General features: G+C 45.4%; 1 protein-coding gene across 1 annotated transcript; it reads right to left on the bottom strand.

Moving 5' to 3' along the window:
• Window positions 1-367: 367 nt before the first annotated feature.
• Window positions 368-8,135, bottom strand: LOC123444100 (putative ubiquitin-conjugating enzyme E2 38). The gene is made up of 8 exons (XM_045120715.1): window positions 7,971-8,135; window positions 7,761-7,872; window positions 6,045-6,179; window positions 5,429-5,953; window positions 5,289-5,352; window positions 4,891-5,030; window positions 4,465-4,776; window positions 368-936 (listed from the first exon to the last, which is right to left on the bottom strand). Exons 1-8 carry the CDS (start codon window positions 7,988-7,990, stop codon window positions 652-654), a joined length of 1,593 nt encoding a protein of 530 aa, XP_044976650.1. The 5' UTR covers window positions 7,991-8,135; the 3' UTR covers window positions 368-651.
• Between the last annotated feature and the right edge of the window lie 11,902 nt (window positions 8,136-20,037).

Here is a 20,037-nt window from a genome sequence, read left to right as displayed (position 1 = left end):
GTTGTTGGTGTGTGTTTTTTTTATCTCTCTTCTTCCTTGTGTCCCCTGTATATATGGTTCACTTGAACCTATCTTGCGAAGCTGCAAAGCCTTATAGGCAAAATGAATACAATTCAGGTGGTTGAGGGGCTTTCCCCTCCTTCCTTGATGAAAATTAAAAAAGAAAAAGTTTAAGGATGTTTTGTTAACTCCTTAAATTTGAAGAGTTGTTTGAGGGGTTCAATTTTTGTTTTAGGAATTCAGTTAGAGATGCCCTAGCTATGGGTAAATTTACAAAAGCTTTGTGAGGAATGCATGCCGGGAGCAGCAGGTCTTCCGTGCACTATCGACAAAAGAACCACGTGAGATGGGTCGCGCAGAGAACAAGTCCAATGAATGTTCGTTCCATACATTTTCCCAAAAAGATACCTTCGTAACATAACAAATGGCCCACTCATATGTAAAGGACAGGTTCACTCTGGTTTGTGGAGACCAAATGGCCAGGCGAGATCTACACCACAGATGAGAGGTGCCACCAGCTGAATAGTAGGAAAACGGAGACATTCAACACGGACTACGCCGGTCATATTTCTGAGGACGGAACCAATGACTAGTCGGTTATATTCCTCCAAAACAAAATTTATCAACCTGATCCTTAGGATCACCTATAACTTACAGCCTTAATGTGGTGTCTGCTGCAGCTCCAGGGTTCACGGCCTGGGCCTGGAATTCATGACAACCTACTCCCAAATCGGTGAATTCGTTCACGAGACCCTTCATTAATATCTCTAGTGAGCACTTGAAATTTTGTGAGCAGCTTTTGTCACCCTCGTCAACATCTTGCACTCCGTTTCCAGCAAGGCATCCAACTTGGGCACCGCCCATGTAAGCTTTGCATCCTACAAGGATGTCACGCCCATACTTTCGGAAATGTCCACCAATGAAGTGCTCAAAATGCTGCAAAATGTTGTAGCAAGGTCAAATCCATGAATCGAGTATTTGTATAATAAACTAATACAGATCATACACAGCACAACAGGTTAACCAAACACATTCTTTACAATGAAATTCTATGACATCATGTGCAGATTTCCTGCCATGGTGTTAGAGCAACTCCAACGGGGCAACTCATTTCGTCCATCGCCGTTTATTTGGGTCCACTCGGACATAAAAGACAGCCCAACGCGCCGACCCAAACGGACGCGCATCCGCTTTTCGTCCGCTTGCCGACCAATTTCCGGCCCAATTTTGAGTCTGATTTGGGTTGGCGCGGACGACGCGCGCTTCCACCATTCCCTGGTCCACCAGTCGGTGGCACATTGGTCGTTCTCCACCCCCATCTAGCCCTCGCCTCGCCTCGCCTCGCCCCCAGCCCCCTCGCCGCCGCCCAGTTCCGGCTGCCTCCTCCCGTACCGTAGCGCCTACCCCACACCGTCGGCCGCATCGCCGCCGAGGCACCGCAGCTTCCCCGACCCCAACCCGCCGTCGCCGGTGAGCTTCGTCGTCCACGCCCGCAAGTTGTTCGACAGATTGCCTCAAGGTACAAAATGGATTGCGCCGACGAGTTCTTTTTCCATAATGTTTTGTGCGACTCCGACGGTTCCTCATCCGACGATGAGGAGATGCTGCTTGCCGTGTTGGTCCATGACCACATTAATAGGCAACGGCCGCTGTTCCGAGGCTCAATTTCGGGAGCATGTTCCGGCGTTGGATCGCAATCGAGAGAGCGGCCATTTCCTTCTATGGAAGAACTACTTTGACACAAGCAATCCGCACTTCAAACATCAAAAATTTCGGCATCGTTTCGTATGGCTAGGCATGTTTTCAACCGGATTCGAGGGGGGGTGGTCGGATACGATAACTACTTCGAGTGCAAAGAGGATGCCATTGGAAGGATTGGCTTCTCATCTTATCAAAAATGCACTGCTGCCATCCGAATGCTTGCTTACGGAGTACCTGGTGATCTTATCGATGAGTACGTCCGTATGAGTGAATCTACATGCCTAGAGTCGTTATACAGATTCTGCAAGGTTGTGGTTGCAGTGTTTGGCCCTGAGTATTTGAGAGAGCCACTGTTGCAGACACAGCCCGCTTGTTGGCGACCAATGCCAGCCGGGGCTTCCCAGGGATGCATGGCAGCATAGACTGCATGCACTGGGTATGAAAGAACTGCCCTTCTGCTTGGCATGGCCAATACAAGGGCCATGTCAAGGCTTGCACTGTCATACTTGAGGCCGTGGCCTCTCAAGATCTCTGGATCTGGCATTCTTTCTTTGGCATGGCCGGATCACACAATGATATCAACGCGCTTCAACGATCGCCGGTGTTTGCAAGGCTTGCCGAAGGAAACAGCCCGCCGGTCAATGTTAACATCAACGGTCACAACTACAACAAAGAATACTATCTAGCTGACGAAATCTATCCACGGTGGACCACTATTGTGAAGACAATCTCCAACCCTGTCGGAGAGAAGAGGAAAAGATTTGCCCAAGAGCAAGAGAGTGCTAGGAAGGATGTCGAGCGTGCCTTTGGTGTTCTGCAATCTCGATGGGGCATAGTTCAGTATCCTGCTAGAACTTGGGAGCACCAAGTTGTGGGAAGTGATAAGTGCTTGTGTGATCATGCACAATATGATCGTAGAGAATGGGCGCCCGGAACGTTTATACGATCAAGGGTTTGAATTTCAGGGTGACAATGTGGTGCCTCAGCGTGACGGAGAAGCGGCATCGTTTGCACAGTTCACCCAATTTCATCATGAAATGCGTGATTTGGAAACTCATATTCAGTTGCAAGATGATTTGGTTGAGCATATGTGGGATCATGTTGGCAATCAATAGGTGTATTTTCTAGACAATTTAATTTTTATTGGGCTTGTAAAACTTTGCTATATTTTATTTTCGATTGTGAAACTATGTTATATCATTTGCTGTTGCAAAATATGCAAAATATATGTATTTGTTTAAAAAACGGCGGATAGCCGGCCAGGCGGACAAATATGGGTCGACGCGTTGGGCGCACTGCCGACCCAAATCATAACCCGGGCGGACACGGAGCCGGTGGACGACCCAAACGGACGAAAAGCGGACGAAATCGCCATCCGTTTGGGTAGCCGGTTGGAGTTGCTCTTAGCTATTCATGCGATGGTAGCCGTTGGATCCTGGCTACTCCCTCCGTCCCAAAATTCTTGTCTTAGGTTTGTCTAGAAATGGATGTATCAAAATACTAAAACGTGACTAGATACATTCATATCTAGACAAATCTAAGACAAGAATTTTGAGACGGAGGGAGTACTTCTTATCCACGACACATTTTTTTTCTTTAACCTCTTATTGGGATGCTGTTCCGTACATTCCATCTATTTGTTTGCACGATTAAATCTTTCTAACCAGGTTTCCCAAATAAAAATCCTAACTAGGCGACCTGGGGGATGATTGTCAGCACTATTTTGCTTCAGAAGGTAATCTGTGCTGCCTCCTGGAGCTGTACGTAGTTGGATTTACCCCTATTGTTATTTTGTTCAGAGCGACACCAAGCCTTGTCAAAGTACAGAGGTGATGTGGAAAAACAAGATAATACGTAAGGTAACAAGTACGCTGGTCAAAGATAGTTCAAAAGAACCTGGCCTTAAGCAATGAGATTTGACATAAAAAATGCATGGATTCTACCATAAAAAATAACAACCTGCTGTCAGGAGATGAGGAGATGAACAAACTTAACACATAAAATTGCATAGATCGTGCCAATCAAGCAACCAGCTAAGAACCTGTCCTCAGTCTACAAATGAACCTCCAAGAGATCGGTGCTAGAAGAGGAAAGGGGTGCCAGAGTGTGCGCGCGTGTTGGGGGGGGGGGGGGGGGGGGGGACTACGAGGGTGCTTGGATACAAGGGACTAAAGTTCCAAGCACCCCTGAATAAAGAGAGGCTAAAACTAGTCTTGAGGCTAAAATCTTTTAGTCAGGGGGTACCCCTACTAAAATATGCATTAGTCCTCTCTCTCCTCATTTAACTCTTCATGCAAGTTCTGGATTGGAGGGTTTGAAGGATAATAAATGCTCATTAACTTGATTTTAGTCTCTTTAGTATTTGGATCCAAGCATGGTTGAGGCTAGCAAGTTTTAGTCCCACTACTTTTAGTCATGGGACTAAAACGTATCCAAGCACCCTCTACATTTTGAACTTCTTGTAGTGCTTCATGACATACAGAGTGTTGGGCCACTAAATCATTTTAACAAAACTAAAAAGTTGGTACCCAATGCAAACAAAAATGATGAGGCCCACAGTTCGAGCCATCCTGATGTGAACTGTGTGCGCTGGCACAAAATATTACGGCCAAACCATTTAACTGCTAGGACGATGCATGTGCTGACCGTGTGACGTATGTCAGCTGAATTAAGTGTGTATCCAACACCAGGGATAGTGAGACATTTCTGATATCCAGAAAACTAGAAAAGGAAAACATGGTACCAGTGTACAGATATGCATACCTTTGGTGGATTGCGAAGAGAATACAGCATGGTTCTACAGGATAGCAGAAACGTCTCTTCATTATAAGCCAAGGAGTGCTGCTCCCCATGGGGTGTGTTAGCATACACTGAATGACCAGGTTCATTGAAATAAGGTTTAGCATTCAGCACCAATGCTTGAATGGAGACCAGGACCTGCAACATAGTTGAACTGGATGGGTTCCACATCTCACACCCACTACCAGTCCATGTGTTTAAGAGGCTAAGGCAGACTTTCCCACAGGCATAGAGATTTGGATTAAGCCGCAGACCTCCAGATCGGTAACTCACTTGCTGAAAAGAATAGTCACATATATACATCTCAAACTTCACATCCATGCTTGGAATATAGAGAGAAATGAAGAATGAGCTATACTATGTGTGTAGATGACATCAAAGAATACTTACAGGAGGTTTACATGGATACTGCGAAGGGAAATAGACATCAAAAAAGAACAACCCGTCATGGTAAGGAGTGCCTGCAGGTCCAACTATGACAGCTCTAAGCAGGTCCATTCTGTCCTCATAAGCTCTTACAAATATTGTATCTGTTCAATTTGGAGAAAACTAGCAGTCAGTACACGAAACCACTGTACTCCATGAGTCCATGTTGCATAAATTATATCCAAAGGGTACATTTGGCTAGCCTGAACTCAAAGCCATTTCAAACATGCAAATGTAGTTGTCCACATCAATCGCCAGTACAACAACTGCTGTGGACGCACGAAGGGAGGAAAGGAAAGGCAATAAGAAGAAGAAATGTGCAACGTCTTTGGAAAATAGAGCATAAATATTTCATCCCTTACCCGGTAAATCTTTCCCTAGAACTTTCCATTCATGCTGAATTCTCTTCACCCAGTCCTTTGATGGCTGTTAAAGTGACAACTTAGTACTGAATTAAGAAGATGGAATGCAGACAGAGCATCAACAGAATACAAAGCACTACCTTCTTCACGGTCCGAAACTTCAAATAAAAGTGATCACTGTGGTCACCAACAGTATCAAATTGCTTAAATGCTTTATACTTTTCATCAATTTCGCTTTCCACAATCTTAACTTGCTTCCGCTGCTGCGTTGAATCAGCAGGGGCCACATGTCCCCTTGGTAAATACAACCCCACACTAGGTGGAAAGACGTAATGATCCACATTCAAGTTAAAGCTGCTATAGTTTTCCATCGGAGGAGTGTTGTAACTATAGTTACTGAAATCGTCTTCATCATAAGCGTAGTGATCCTCTTTAACTGCCCCCAAAACATCATCAAAATAAGCTGGAAGCAATGTACCTGTATGGTAAGTTCCTACGCTTTTCCATGAATAAGAAGGAAAAGAACTTGGGCCAGCAACATCCGCAGGCAAGCCATAAATTGGAAGTTTGGGACCTCCATGGTAAGTTCCCAGGCCATCCCACGGATAAACAACTTTGGCAGAAATAGCACTTGGGCAAGCAATGTCCTCGGCCGCCAAGTCAATCTGAGTATTCCAACAGAGAAGCATGTATCAATCAATGGTAGATTGCACAAACCAATGGCACCAAAAGTAAGCAAGTACTCAAAGGAAACACCTTTGCATTCTTCCGGTAATTTACAGGATAACCAACAGCTTGTTTATTCTTGTAATCTGGTGTCTTTGCATCAATGATTGTAACTCCGTCAGGATCATCATCAGCATCAAGTTCAATTATTTCATGAGGAGCAACCTGTTTATTAAACATGTGACAGTTAAAAAAGAGAGGCTGTGTAGTACATTCACAGCATGAACTTCTTTGAAGACTAAAAGAAATGCTAATCATTGCACTCCAGAATTATACAAAACGGTCATGCACTTATGTTGATTTTGTGGGGGCGAGAGAGAGAGATTGCCATGCAATTTGCAAAAGGCAAAGCGAGAGAAACATAACAGCCTCACTTGGTTTCCAGTTGATGTTCTTGTAGTTTTCTTTCCATTTGTGTATGTATTGTTGATTCTTATTATATTGATAGAGACTAGCTTTCCCACACAAAACTAACAGCCTAACTGTTAGGCACTGTGACGCTCTTTGCAAAAGGAGCCACATAAAAAGACTCTAGTTTATTCATATAGGGATAATGTTTCATCTATGTACCAATATAAAAAGACCAAACAAGGCCTGAGGCCTTGTTTGGCAGGAAGGGGTTGGGGAGGATTGTGGAGGGAGGGTTTTCAGAGGATTGGGTGAATCCCTTCCTTCCACCCAATCCTCTCAAATCCCCTCAATTGTCAAATCCCTGAGCCATGAGACAAGGTTTCTGAACCGCATGGGTAGAAAGAAATCAAGGGGGATTAGAGAGGATTGAAGGGGTTTGCTCATCACAAACCCTGTCCACCAAATGGACATGCGGGGAATCGCGGGGTTTCTGATCCCTCGGGGATAATCCCCTACAAACCTCCTCAAACCCTGCACACCAAACAAGGCCTCAATCTATTTCTATTCATGTGTTTCAGGATCCTCCTCGAGGGACTGGTGGAAGCAAAACCCCGAGGATTTGAGAGGATTGGGTGGAAGGAAGGGATTCACCAAATCCCCTCAAATCCCCTCCTCCACTTCTACCAAACAAAGCCTTATGGACAGAGTGAGTATTAGAAAGAGAGTTGGTTATACTCAGCTGCAGAAATTGTAAATGCTTTGCAAGAGGTAAATCCATGAAACATAAAAACGGCCAAATCACTGCTTGTCAAAAGAAAAGTCAGATGACACCCAACCACTTCACATTCATCTGACAACTGAGGGTGCTGGAACATATTGCTGCCTTACATGAAGTAGTATATCTGATGATATGCCTCGTATCCTACTACCTCGGACAGAAATCACAGCTTATGCAAACCAGTAATATCGAGGCAAAAATCCTACTAATGGAAGGATACTCAATCGGACAGTCAAAAACGTGGGACTGGGACCAGCCACCTGAAGCTATAACTAGAACTTGCAAACAACATTCATACTCCCTCCGTCCCAAAATTCTTGTCTTAACTTTGTTTAGAAATGAATGTATCTAAATACTAAAACTTGACTAGATACATTCATATCTAAACAAATCTAAGACAAGAATTTTGGGACGGCGGGAGTATAATTCAAATAGTATAACCTAGATAATACGTTTAAAACTTACGGCACGAAAATGCATCGCAACCCTAATGCACACACCACACCATGCGTGCGGGTTGGGATTTCACTATCGAGCATCGAACAGTCCAGAACAGCGTGGCAGAGAGGGAAAAAAAGGATTGAAAAAGGCAGCCGCCTTTCCAGGCTCCACATCACCTGGGCCCGCTTCCGCTTCTGGCTGCCGGAGTTCCATCCGGCGGCGACCTCCGGCGGCACCTCGATGACTTCCGGGTCGTCCAATACCAAGCTTCCCCCGAAGTGATAACTCCTGCGACCAAAACCAATATCCGAAACAAAGACCCGTCAGAGACCAAACCGTACCATGCGAGCGGCGGCGGGCGGAGCGGAGATGGGCGGCGCACTCGCCTGGAAGATCCCTCCGCCATGGGAGGGGGGAGGCGGCAAATGCGTTCGTCGTCGGCGACGGCGGCGGGCGCGCGGTGTTGGTTTTGTTTTGGGTGCGCCGGCGCGTGCGGAGCGAGAAAGATTTTCGCGATATAAAAAGCGTGAGGAATAGAAGGGAAGGGGAAAGAAAGGGTCCAAATATTTTGACGTTTCCTTTCCGCTTTGGTTCGTGGGATTCGGAAAGAGTGGGGCGAGCCCTTTCGGGCCAGGGAAGTGGGCCTCTCACGCGAATCTGGCGTGTGGGCCCACCGGTCAACTGGACGGGTGGGGGTCCGGGCTGGTGCCTTGGTTTGTTTGGTGCTGTGTGTGTCCTTCCGGATAACCTGCGGCTGTTTTCTTGTCTCAGAAAAAAAAAACTGCGGTTGATTCCAAGGTTGAATGATTTTTTTTTGGAAAACATGAACTTTATTCATTAGAGATAGCCAAAACATCGTTTATGAGTAACATTACAATTTCAACTAATGGTTCTTCAGACCATTCAGAAGTCTGAGAAAATATTGCTAGCCTAGCGAACTCATGAGCAACTTTATTTGCTTCTCTATTACAATGTTTATATCTAGTAACTACAAAATCACACGCATAATGAAAACAGTCATCGTATATTGCCGCCGCCGCACGCGCAAATCGTCCTCCATCCTTCATTGTCTTAATGACCTTCATATTTGTCCGAGTTAATAATGAGGCAATGCAACCCTCTTTTTGCGCGAGTGTTAGGTCAAATTTGAGCGCTAGTGCTTCAGCCATCAATACATCCGCACAATAGTCAATCTTGTTGTTTCCTCATGCAATAAATATTAATTTCTCATCTCTAAGGTCCGCCTCCATCGTCCTTCGTAGCAGATTATGGTCAAAAGAAGTATCCACATTAAGTTTCACAAATCTCTAGGGGGACAAGACCATCCCTCCCTTCTCATTGAGGCCTTTGGGGATGATGCATTGACAAAGTTTGTTGTTGGGGCTAAAGTTTCCATGGAGATCAGATGAGCATTCTGAGTTTTCTCCTTTTGTATCTATTTTCGTCTTCCCACCATAGATACCATGCTGAGATAACAATCATTTCACGTACAAGGTGGCGTCCCATAATCCTCAATTTTTGTTCTGGTAGAAGAATTAAGTACTCCAATACCGCCTCTCCAGCATGATCAACCTCACAAGCTTTTGTGATAATATCATCCATCCCTAATCTTTTCCAAACTTCCTTTGCTTTAGTACACAGAAAAAGTAAATGCTTAGTATCTTCAAGACCCTCAGAGCAAGTGGGACAAATTGGTGAAATTTGCATATGTCTATTTGCAAGCGTTGCACGACAAGGAAGGGTGCCATGTAGCGTACGCCAGATAAATTCTTTAACCTCTGCCGGGCAAGATAACCTCCGTAACTTCCTCCAGATAGGGTTAGTCGTAGATCAACCCATCCCATTAGAATGTCTCGGTTTACTTCCATACTGATGGTCCCACTCCACCGAGTAAGCAGACCGTACCTAAAACATACCATTCTTCGTATAACTCCAGGCAATGAAATCTGGCATGTCATGTTGTGGTAGTGGAACTGAAAGAATCCATTTAGTATCAATGGCCACATTGTTTGTCTAATAAGATCTTTATCCCACTTATTCATAACAGGATCAATCAAATCAACCGTTTTAGATAACAAAAGTCTTCCCTTTGGCGTTACAATTTTCCTATTTACACAATTTGGAATCCAAGTATCATCCCAAATATTGATGTTCTGTCCATTACCCACACGCCAAATATATCCATTTTTTGAGAGTTCACCCCAGCCATAATACTCTGCCATGTCAAGGAAGAGACTTTCCTTAATTTGGTATTCACTAGATCACCATTAGGATAGTATTTGGCCCTAAGGATAGTAGCACACAAAGAATCAAGGCTATCAAGAAGGCGCCACGCCTGTTTTGCGAGCATTGCTATATTAAAAGAGTGAATATCACGAAATCCCATTCCTCCTTGGTTTTTAGGAACACGCATCTTCCACCAGACCATCCAATGCATCCTTCTATGGTTCTCCTTGTCTCCCCACCAGAAATGCGCTATCGTGTCAATAATTCCTTTACAGATTTTTTTAGGAATTTTAAAGACCGACACGCATAGGTGGGTATGGCTTGGACAACAGCCTTGAGCAGGATCTCCTTTCCTCCAGCAGAAAGTAGTTTTTCCTTCCAACCACTAAACTTTTTAACTATTGGCTCAATCAGAAATTGAAAGCGGTATGTTTTATCTAATCCCACATTTGCTGGCAAGCCCAGATATTTATCATTTAGGGGATGGTCAAAATATTCAGAGTAGTACATACTTGTTCTCTAATTACCACCTTTGTATTAGGGCTGAAGAAAATGCTAGATTTTTCAACGCTAACCAATTGTCCCGACGCCGCACAGTAGGAATCTAGTACTAATTTGAGAGCTACCGCACTCTGATTGTTGTCTTTCATAAGAATCAATGAATCATCCGCAAAGAGAAGGTTTGTGATGGGTGGGGCATCTCTACAGAATTTCACTCCCAAAATATTTTCATTCTCCTCAGCATATGCTAGCAATGCATTCAAACCTTCTGTGCATAATAAGAAAAGATAAGGAGACAACGGATCACCCTGCCTCAAACCCCTTGTTGGTGTAAAGCTTTCACTCTTGTCCCCATTAATTCGTACCTTATATTCGACAGTCCAGACACATTACATAATAAGATTTACCCAATCTTGATGGAATCCCAGTCTCAACATAATCTCCTTCAGAAAAGGCCACTCAACTATGTCGTAAGCTTTATGCATATCAAGCTTAATAGCACACAATCCCTCTTTACCTTCTCTTTTGTTCTTGATGGTGTGAAAACACTCATAAGCCACTAAAATGTTATCTGTTATCAATCTACCGGGCACAAAGGCACTCTGTGTAGGACTAATAATATCAGGGAGAAAAACGTTGAGCCGAGAAGCCACCATTTTAGCAATTATCTTATAAACCACATTACATAGACTGATTGGCCTAAACTGGATTACCCTCTGTGGTGCATTAACCTTAGGGGTCATCACAATCGCAGTATCATTCCAGCCCTCTAGGATAGTACATGTATTGGTTGCTTGCAAGATCTCTTCAAGTAAGTCATCTCCAAGCATGGGCCAAAATCTTTTATAGAATATATGAAAGGATCGATATGGTTGGCTAGAGGGGGGGTGAATAGACAACGACCACTTTTTGATTAATCTTAGCAAGTTAAGGTAAACAACATATGGGTTCACAAATAATACGACAATGAGGTGAACCCTAAAGAAGCTAACAACGAGAGCTATTAAGACAAGTAAGATATAGTCACAAGTATAGGCAAATACAAAGTAAAGGATAGAGATAATCACAAGTGGAACCGATGGAGACGAGGATGTGTTACCGAAGTTCCTTCCCTTTGATAGGAAGTACGTCTCCGTTGGAGCGGTGTGGAGGCACAATGCTCCCCAAAAAGCCACTAAGGCCACCGTATTCTCCTCACGCCCTCGCACGATGCAAGGTACCGTGGTTCCACTATAGGTGCCCTTGAAGGCGGCGATCGAACCTTTACAAACAAGGTTGGGGCAACTCCACACAAAGCTTGGAGGCTCCCAACTAGACCACGAAGCTTCACCACAATGGAATATGGCTTCGAGGTGACCTCAACCGTCTAGGATGCTCAAACACCCAAGAGTAACAAGATCCGCAAGGGATTGGTGGGGGAATCAACTTTTCTCTTGGTGGAAGTGTGGATCTAGGCCTTCTCAACCAATCCCTAAAGAATCAACAAGTTTGATTGGCTAGGGAGAGAGATCGGACACTTTTGAGCTTAGGGAGCAACAATGGAGCTTGAGAGGGTAAGAGATAAGGTTCCACAGCTAGAAGAACCCTTTATATAGTGGGGGGAAAATCAGACCGTTTTCCCACTCTCGGCCCGAGCTCCAGCGGTACTACCGCTGACCAGGGGCGGTACTACCGCCGCCTAGCGGTACTACCGCTGGATGCAGCGGTACCACCGCTCGAACTCCAGCGATACTACCGCTGGGCCCCTGGTAGTGCAAAAGCACTACCACCGCCAAGAAAGTCTTCGCAAAAAGGTCCGTCCACGAACTACCGCCAGGCAGGCGGTACTAAGCTCCTGGAGCGGTACTACCGCTGACCAGGGGCGGTACTACCGCCAGCCAGCGGTACTACCACTTGGGCCAGCGGTACTACCGCTGGGGACCAATTTGCAAGGAGGAAAGAAACACAGTGGCGGGGGCCGCTCCAAAAATGAAGGTAAGGGAGAATATGTGAAGTGTGCGCGTGCAAAGATAGATTCCACCCAAACCTTTCCACTACGGATCCCCTCTTAATAGTACGGCTTTTCTATGACTCAAATAAAGAGAATCGTAGAGAGCGTCGTGCTTTCGTTCCATGAATGAGGAGACGAGTCGTCTTGTGTCGTTGACGTGTGTTATCTGAAACCTTAACACACACGGTTAGTCCTTTACGGTACTGTCATCAATCACCAAAATTACTTAGGCATAAACTATGCCCCAACAATCTCCCCCTTTTTGGTGGATTGATGACAATACCGGATTTGCACAGAGAATAATATGAGAACAAAAAGATAGAGATATATGACAATACGGGGCATATGACTCACAGCATATGATGGAAATAAATCTCACATAAGTTCATGTCTCACAAACGATAGCAAACTAGAAGCAAACCAAGTTCGAAGCAAACCACGAAAGAAAGGAAAGCAAAGCAAAGTTCGACTATGAAAGCAAATCCAGCTCCTAGACTCTCCCCCCCTTTGGCATAAGACACCAAAAAGGGGCACACCTAACGCCACAGGTAGTTACTCCTCATCCTCAGCATCGCCAGACTCGTCGGTACCCTCCTGATCATCCTGCTCCTCCTCTTCCTCCTCATCGCCAGACCACTGGTAACCTTGAGCCTTCATCCGAGTAGCCTCTGGAGTGATATCGTCCTCTGATCCGCTGGAGATGTCCACATCAAGAGTCCTGAGAACGCGCTTGTGCCTCTGGCGGCTCTCCTTCTGAGCCACGTGCGTCTGGTACTGACCCTTAGCCTGCATACAGAATAGAGTCTTCATCTTATCCTGCAGTTTGATGGCCCAAGATGGCATGGCAGAGGGGCGGGACCGAGAGGTGGTTCCTCTGTCAGCAGCAGTCTCTGTGTCAGCATCCATGTGCTGAGAGGAAGTTGATGGGTTGGCCCATTTCTCCTTGACGCAAAGCTTGATCGGGTCGTGCACAATGTAGTCAGACTGAGCGTAGAGCACCTCCTCTGGAAAAGTTTCTTGCCACTTCTGACAAATATAAGCGAACAGATAAGGCCCGTAGATGGGAACCTTACGCATGATGATGCAGTTCCAGAGCTCCGTGAACATCACATCAGAAATATCAAGAGGGGCAGACTCCTTAGTCATAGCCTCCTCACAAAGCAGCAATATCTCAGCCAAAGAGTCATGAACCTCGTCAAAGTTACCAATGCGAGGGAAGAGGGTGTTGCGAAGGATCCGATGCATGATGTCCAGATGTTTGGGGAGCACACCCTTCCTCACATAGAGTTTCTGCAATCTGTCCTTTGCGGGGGCCCTATCGGTGGGAGCTGCAGCATGAGGGCACAACCCAAGTGGAGTGTCAGCTCCCTGGAAGTCAACCTTGAGGAGTTGCATGAATTCACGCCAGGAACCGGTCATCTTCTGAGACCCTGTCATCCACACCATAGAGCGCTCTTCATCAGGAGAGAAGTGGACCGTGACATAGAACTAAGCAACAGCAGTGGGGTCAAAATCTGTCTTGAAAGTGATGATGTCCTTGATGCCCAGTTTGTCAATCAGAGAGAGGGCATCACCAAAATAGTCCAGGTTCCGCTGAAGATGAGCTAGGTCAATCCACTGAACGGGGACATAGTTCTTCTTGAACTGTGCGACAATATCACGGTAGATCCTGCACTGATCTTTTGCCCAAACATGGTCAACATTCTTGATCACAGCCTTCTCTTTGAGATAATGGTTCTGAGTGCTAAACTGCAGAAAGTCCTTGGGGGGCATTGTTCGGACATTGATCCCCTTATCCTTGTGTGCGGTCTTCTTGAAGGACTGCTTTTTGGGTTGCAGACCTGAGGTGGCAGACCCCTCGGGAGCTTCTTGGTTGCGAAACTGCTTTGACTACGTGTCCCGTGGGGGGTTCGAACGGCGAGAACTACCTGTGACACAAAACACGCAGTGAAAAGAAGCGACAAAAAGAGTCAAGGCAATGAGCTAGAAAAAGCAGAAAAAAAATAAACACTCGTTGCCAAGCACATGAAAAGAATGCACAATGAATCCTCCTGGCGGTAGTACCGCTACCCCTGGCGGTAGTACCGCTGGGGCCTAGCGGTAGTACCGCTACCCCTGGCGGTAGTACCGCTGGGGTTTGACTTTCAGATCTGACAGATAAAAATAGACCTCATGCATAGGGCTACACGATTTTTATGAGGGGCATGGGCAGTATATGAACACTAAGAACTCCACCCCAGCCCTACTCACATGAGGATCACAGGAATCACCGAAATAAGTACATGCCTAGGCAAGAGAGAACAAGTTTTAGATCTAATCCAAACATAGTTCAAGTGCTAGATCTAAAACAAGTAAATCCTAGGGCATGGCAAAATAATCAGCAACGATTCATAGGACCTACACTCCCCTCAAATATCTCCTTCATGCCATCCAAGAACAAGGCACAAGATCAAAGACATGGATCCAATCCCCCAATGCTCCTAACCCTAGAACAAGAACATCAACCAAATAGAAGAAGGGGAGGAGCTTTACCGGGATTCATGGCCCTTGGAGGAGGAAGGAGAGGTGGAGCAACCCTTCCAACCCAACGGAGAGAAGGAGCTCCACGAAACGAGATCAAAACAGGGGGATTTCGGGCTAGGGGAGGGAGGAGCCACGAGAAAGAAGAAAGAGCCTGAGAAAAACGGGCTCCCCCTCCTTTATATAGCCCAAGAGGTACGGGCCAGCGGTAGTACCGCTGACTGGCGGTAGTACCGCTGGATGCAGCGGTAGTACCGCTGGGGTCCTAGCGGTAGTACCGCTCCCCCTGGCGGTAGTACCGCTCCCCCTTGAGACAGCCCTAAAAATTTCCTAGCCGGGCGTGTTAGATGGGAACTCTAGCGGTAGTACCGCCATACCTAGCGGTAGTACCGCTGGGGTCCTGGCGGTAGTACCGCTACCCCTGGCGGTAGTATCGCTGGGGTCCTGGCGGTAGTACCGCTACCCCTGGCGGTAGTACCGCTGCAAATGTCACAAAACGGCCTAGGATAAGAGAAGAATTTGGACAAATGACAAGTAAGTAAAAACGAGATAACACCTAGAAAAATGTACTGACTTGTCATTATATATCCTTTCTTCTATACAAAAGAAAGGTGGAAGGGGCGGTGGCCGAGGCCACCTATGTTTGAGACAATGGTATGACACCGCGAAGAATTATCCTTGGGTTCATGACCAATGCTCGTCTTTGAAGCACAAGTGCCATTTGACAATGGCTAAAGTGAAAGACTAGATTGATTTATGCATAATGGGGGGAGGGACAGTTCATTGAGAGAACAACACTCCCCCTATGTCCATGCCTACATCTAGACCAAAATGGAATGCGAAGTGAGGTGCAACATGCCTAGTTTCAATCCACATTACTTGAATCGATGATATTTAGCTCATGCCTTAACTCCCGGAACCTTGCTTCATCTAGAGGCTTAGTGAAAATATCTGCAAGTTGCTCTTCAGTGTGGATGAAGTGAACCTCAATATCACCTAGCTTGATATGTTCACGAATGAAGTGATGACGAATATCAATATGTTTGGTTTTGCTATGTTGCACTGGGTTGAGGGAAATCTTCATAGCGCTTTGATTGTCACATAGAAGAGGCACTTTGTCACAAGTGACACCGTAATCCTTTAAAGTTTGCCTCATCCATAGCAATTGTGCACAACAACTTGCAGCTGCCACATACTCAGCTTCGGTGGATGATAAGGAGACGCAATTCTGCTTCTTAGACGACCAACTTACCAATGAGCGACCAAGGAATTGGCATCCTCCAGACGTTGACTTCCTCTCCACACAATCTCCTGCCCAATCTGAGTCAGAATAGCCAACTAGATTGAAGTTTGCTCCTTTGGGATACTAGAGGCCAAAGTTTGGGGTATGAGCCAAATATCGAAAGATTCGCTTAACAGCCACGTAATGGCTTTCTTTTGGTGCGGATTGAAACCGTGCACATATCCCTACACTCAACATAATATCTGGTCTAGATGCACAAAGGTAAAGGAGGGATCCAATCATGGAGCGATATACCTTTTGATCCACTGCTTTACCATTGGGATCACTGTCAAGCTTGCATCTTGTTGGCATGGGGAACTTGACCGGTTTGACATCTTCAATCTCGAACCGTTTGAGCATGTCTTGAGTGTACTTGGCTTGTTTGAGGAATGTCCCTTCTAGACCTTGTGCAATCTCGAACCCGAGGAAGAACTTCAACTCTCCCATCATGGACATCTCAAACTTCTCAGTCATTAGTGCAGCAAATTCTTCATTGAAGGAAATGTTAGGAGAGCCAAAGATAATATCATCAACATATAGTTGGCATATGAACAAATCCCCTTTAACCCTCTTAGTAAAAAGAGTGGGATCTATCTTCCCAATTTCAGACCCACGATCTTGTAACAACTCAGTAAGATACTCATACCACGCGCGTGGGGCTTGTTTAAGGCCATAGAGTGCCTTATTGAGTTTGTACACATGATTGGGGAGCTTGGGATGTTCGAATCCCGGGGGTTGTTTGACATAGACCAACTCATTCAAAGGACCATTAAGAAAGGCACTTTTCACATCCATTTGTTGTACCTTGAAGTTATGATGAGAAGCAAATGCAAGCAACATGCAAATAGATTCTAGACGAGCAAGAGGGGCAAAGGTTTCACCGTAGTCGATACCCTCGACTTGGGAGTAGCCTTGAGCCACCAATCTTGCCTTGTTTCAAATCACAATTCCATTGGCATCTTGCTTGTTCTTGAATATCCATTTGGTCCCGATGACATTATGTTCCTCCGTTGGCCTAGGCACTAAATCCCAGACTTGGTTGCGCTCGAAGTTGTTAAGTTCTTCGTGCATGGCCATAAGCCAATCCTCATCATCGAGCGCTTCCTATACCTGTTGAGGTTCACAATATGAAACAAACGCGTGATGCTCACAATAATTCCAAATCTGTTGTCGGGTGGATACTCCCCTTTTTATACTGCCAAGTACATTCTTCATAAGATGTGACTTGACTCTCAGCTTGTTCGCAATCTTGGCTGCTCGACGCTCCAAGAGTTCTTCATTAGATAACGGGGGAGCATCAACTTGTTTCCTTTGCTTGCCCTTGCGTCTTGAGCCCACTGTTGGTGCTCCAGAAGGAAATTGTGAGACAGTCTCCTGATCATCTTGTCCTTCGACTTGAGCAGGTTCACTAGTTTGTTCTTGTATTTGTGGTTGCTCTTGATCTTGATCTTGTGCTTCTTCTTGGTCTGGATCTCGGGGTTGCACTTGATCTTGATCATGAGCCGGTTCGGTGTCTTGGGGTAGTGCTTGAATATCCTGAGACACATCATCATTGTTGGGCAATTTATCTTGACCTTGAGCTTGTTTATTTTGTTGAGAGTCTTCTCTTTGTTCATCGGAAGCATGTGGGGCTTGTGAAGGTGATGGCTCCACTTGAGTAGAGCATTGTCCTTCTCCTTTGGCCACAAGGGGTTCCTCAATGGGGAGTATTTGACCAATCCCCATTCTTCTTATGGCTTGGGGAGGAATTTCATCACCTACATCACAAAGACCACTTTGCTCCACTTGGGAGCCATTATTTTCATCAAACTCTATGTTACACGTCTCCTCAATTAGTCTGGTGGACTTGTTGAGGACACGGTAAGCATGAGAGTTTGTAGCATAACCAACAAAGATACCCTCATGTGCTCTAGAATCAAATTTAGCTAACCGTGCTCCTTTCTTGAGAATGAAACACTTACAACCGAATACCCGGAAGTACCTGAGATTGGGTTTGTTTCGAGTTAGAATCTCATACGGAGTCTTGTTCAAGCCTTTGCGGATGTAGAGCCGATTGGATGCATGACATGCTGTGTTGATGGCCTCTGCCCAGAAGTTATATGGAGATTTGAATTCTGCCATCATTGTCCTTGCAGCGTCTATCAAGGTCCGGTTCTTCCTTTCTGCCACGCCGTTTTGCTGAGGGGTATATGGTGCAGAATATTGGTGTTTTATTCCCTCATCACCTAGAAACTCATCTAAGGTGTAGTTCTTGAACTCGGTGCCGTTGTCACTCCTAATCATCAAGATCTTTGCTTCATGTTGACGTTGCGCTTCATTAGCAAAGTTGATGACCGTTTGTTGAGTTTCACTCTTGTTTTTAAAGAAATATACCCAGGTATATCTTGAGTAGTCGTCAACAATCACTAAGCAATACTTTCTGCCTCCAAGACTATCAAATGATGGAGGACCAAATAGATCCATATGGAGAAGTTCCAATGGCCTCTTAGTGTAGATAATAGTCGTTGGACGATGAGCAGTTTCATGAATCTTTCCTTCGATGCAGGCACTGCAAACACGATCTTTAGCAAAGCTCACATTTGTTAGTCCACGAACATGGTCCCCTGTCAGAAGGCTTTGCAAAGATCTCATATTGACATGAGCTAAACGGCGATGCCAAAGCCAGCCCACGTCAATTTTAGCCATTAAACATGTCACAGTCTTAGTGGGTCGCCTTGAGAAGTTCACCACGTAAAGACCATTTTCGACATGTCCAACATAGGCTACTTTAAGAGTCTTGCTTCTCAGGAGGACCAAAGTGTCAATATTAAAGAATGTGGAAAAACCCATAATTGCGAGTTGACGAACCGAAAGTAAATTGTAGGCAAGTGACTCAACAAGCATGCCCTTCTCAATAGATAAATCTTGAGAGACGGCCACCTTACCAAATCCCAATACCTTTGAAGAGGATGCATCGGCGAATTGGACATGGGTGGGCATAGATGGAGAAGGATGCACAACCACCACTAAGTCCTTGCTTCCGGTCATATGATTTGTTGCTCCACTATCGAGCAACCATGACACCCCACCGGAAGCAAACTCCTGCAGTAGATCAAGGCTTGGTTTTAGGTACCCATTTTTTAATGGGTCCTTTCGTGTTAGAGACAAGGGTCTTAGGAACCCAGATAGCCCATTCAATATCCTCATCATAGGAACCAACAAATTTGGCATAAACATGCCCATCACTAGCACAACATAAGTCATAAGAAGAATTGAATTTGTCGGCTGTGTTAGTAGGAATGGTTTTGCCCTTCTTGAGGTTTCCATAGTCCACCTTGTTCCTGTTCACCTTCTGAGTCCCCTCACCCTCTTTGACAAAGATGTCCATGAGGGTGGCAGATTGTTTGTTCCTGTTCCTTCTTTTACCTTTTGACTTGGAGGTAAGTCCAAGTCCCTCCTTTCCTACAACACCCTTTTGAGTGCTCAAGAGGTCGTTCAGACTCTTCTCACCTTGTATGCATGCCACAAGGCCCTTCTCAAGTTTCTCCTTTAACTTGGCATTTTCCTCCACAAGATGTACATGCTCACAACAGGGGTTAGTTGCACAAGCATTATCAATTAACACAAAGGGAGGGCACGTAGAGATCTCCTTGGTAAGTTTTGCTTGGAGTTGATCATGAGACTCTTTCAAAGAGAAATAAGCACCTTTCAAGACCTTGTGGGCCTTGTCAAGTGTGTCAAACTCCTCTTTGAGTCTGTCATGGCCAACCCCAAGAGCATACTGTTTAGACTTAAGCATGCGAATAAGAATAACATCATGATCTAGTTTCTTTTGCATTTTAGCGCAGTCATCGTTATATGACTCCTCAAGAGCCAAATGAAGAATGCGCTCCTCTTCTAGAGCATTAGATAATTCGGCAATTTCATCGGCATAGTCACGATTGTGTCCCTGAAG

The sequence above is a fragment of the Hordeum vulgare genome, chromosome 3H, assembly GCF_904849725.1.
Source record: "Hordeum vulgare subsp. vulgare chromosome 3H, MorexV3_pseudomolecules_assembly, whole genome shotgun sequence".
Classification (NCBI taxonomy): domain Eukaryota; kingdom Viridiplantae; phylum Streptophyta; class Magnoliopsida; order Poales; family Poaceae; genus Hordeum; species Hordeum vulgare.
The sequence above is the reverse complement of the archived record's forward strand: the minus strand, read 5'-3'. Positions and strand labels throughout refer to the sequence as shown.

Bases quoted from the DNA above. Each gene is read 5' to 3' on its own strand.
- LOC123444100 (XM_045120715.1), bottom strand. From the start codon at position 7,990: ATGGCGGAGGGATCTTCCAG. The intron at 5,353-5,428 runs GTAGTGCTTTGT...TCACTTTAACAG, and splicing joins AGTTTCGGACCGTGAAGAAG to CCATCAAAGGACTGGGTGAA. The intron at 5,031-5,288 runs GTAAGGGATGAA...CAAATTGAACAG, and splicing joins TCTAGGGAAAGATTTACCGG to ATACAATATTTGTAAGAGCT.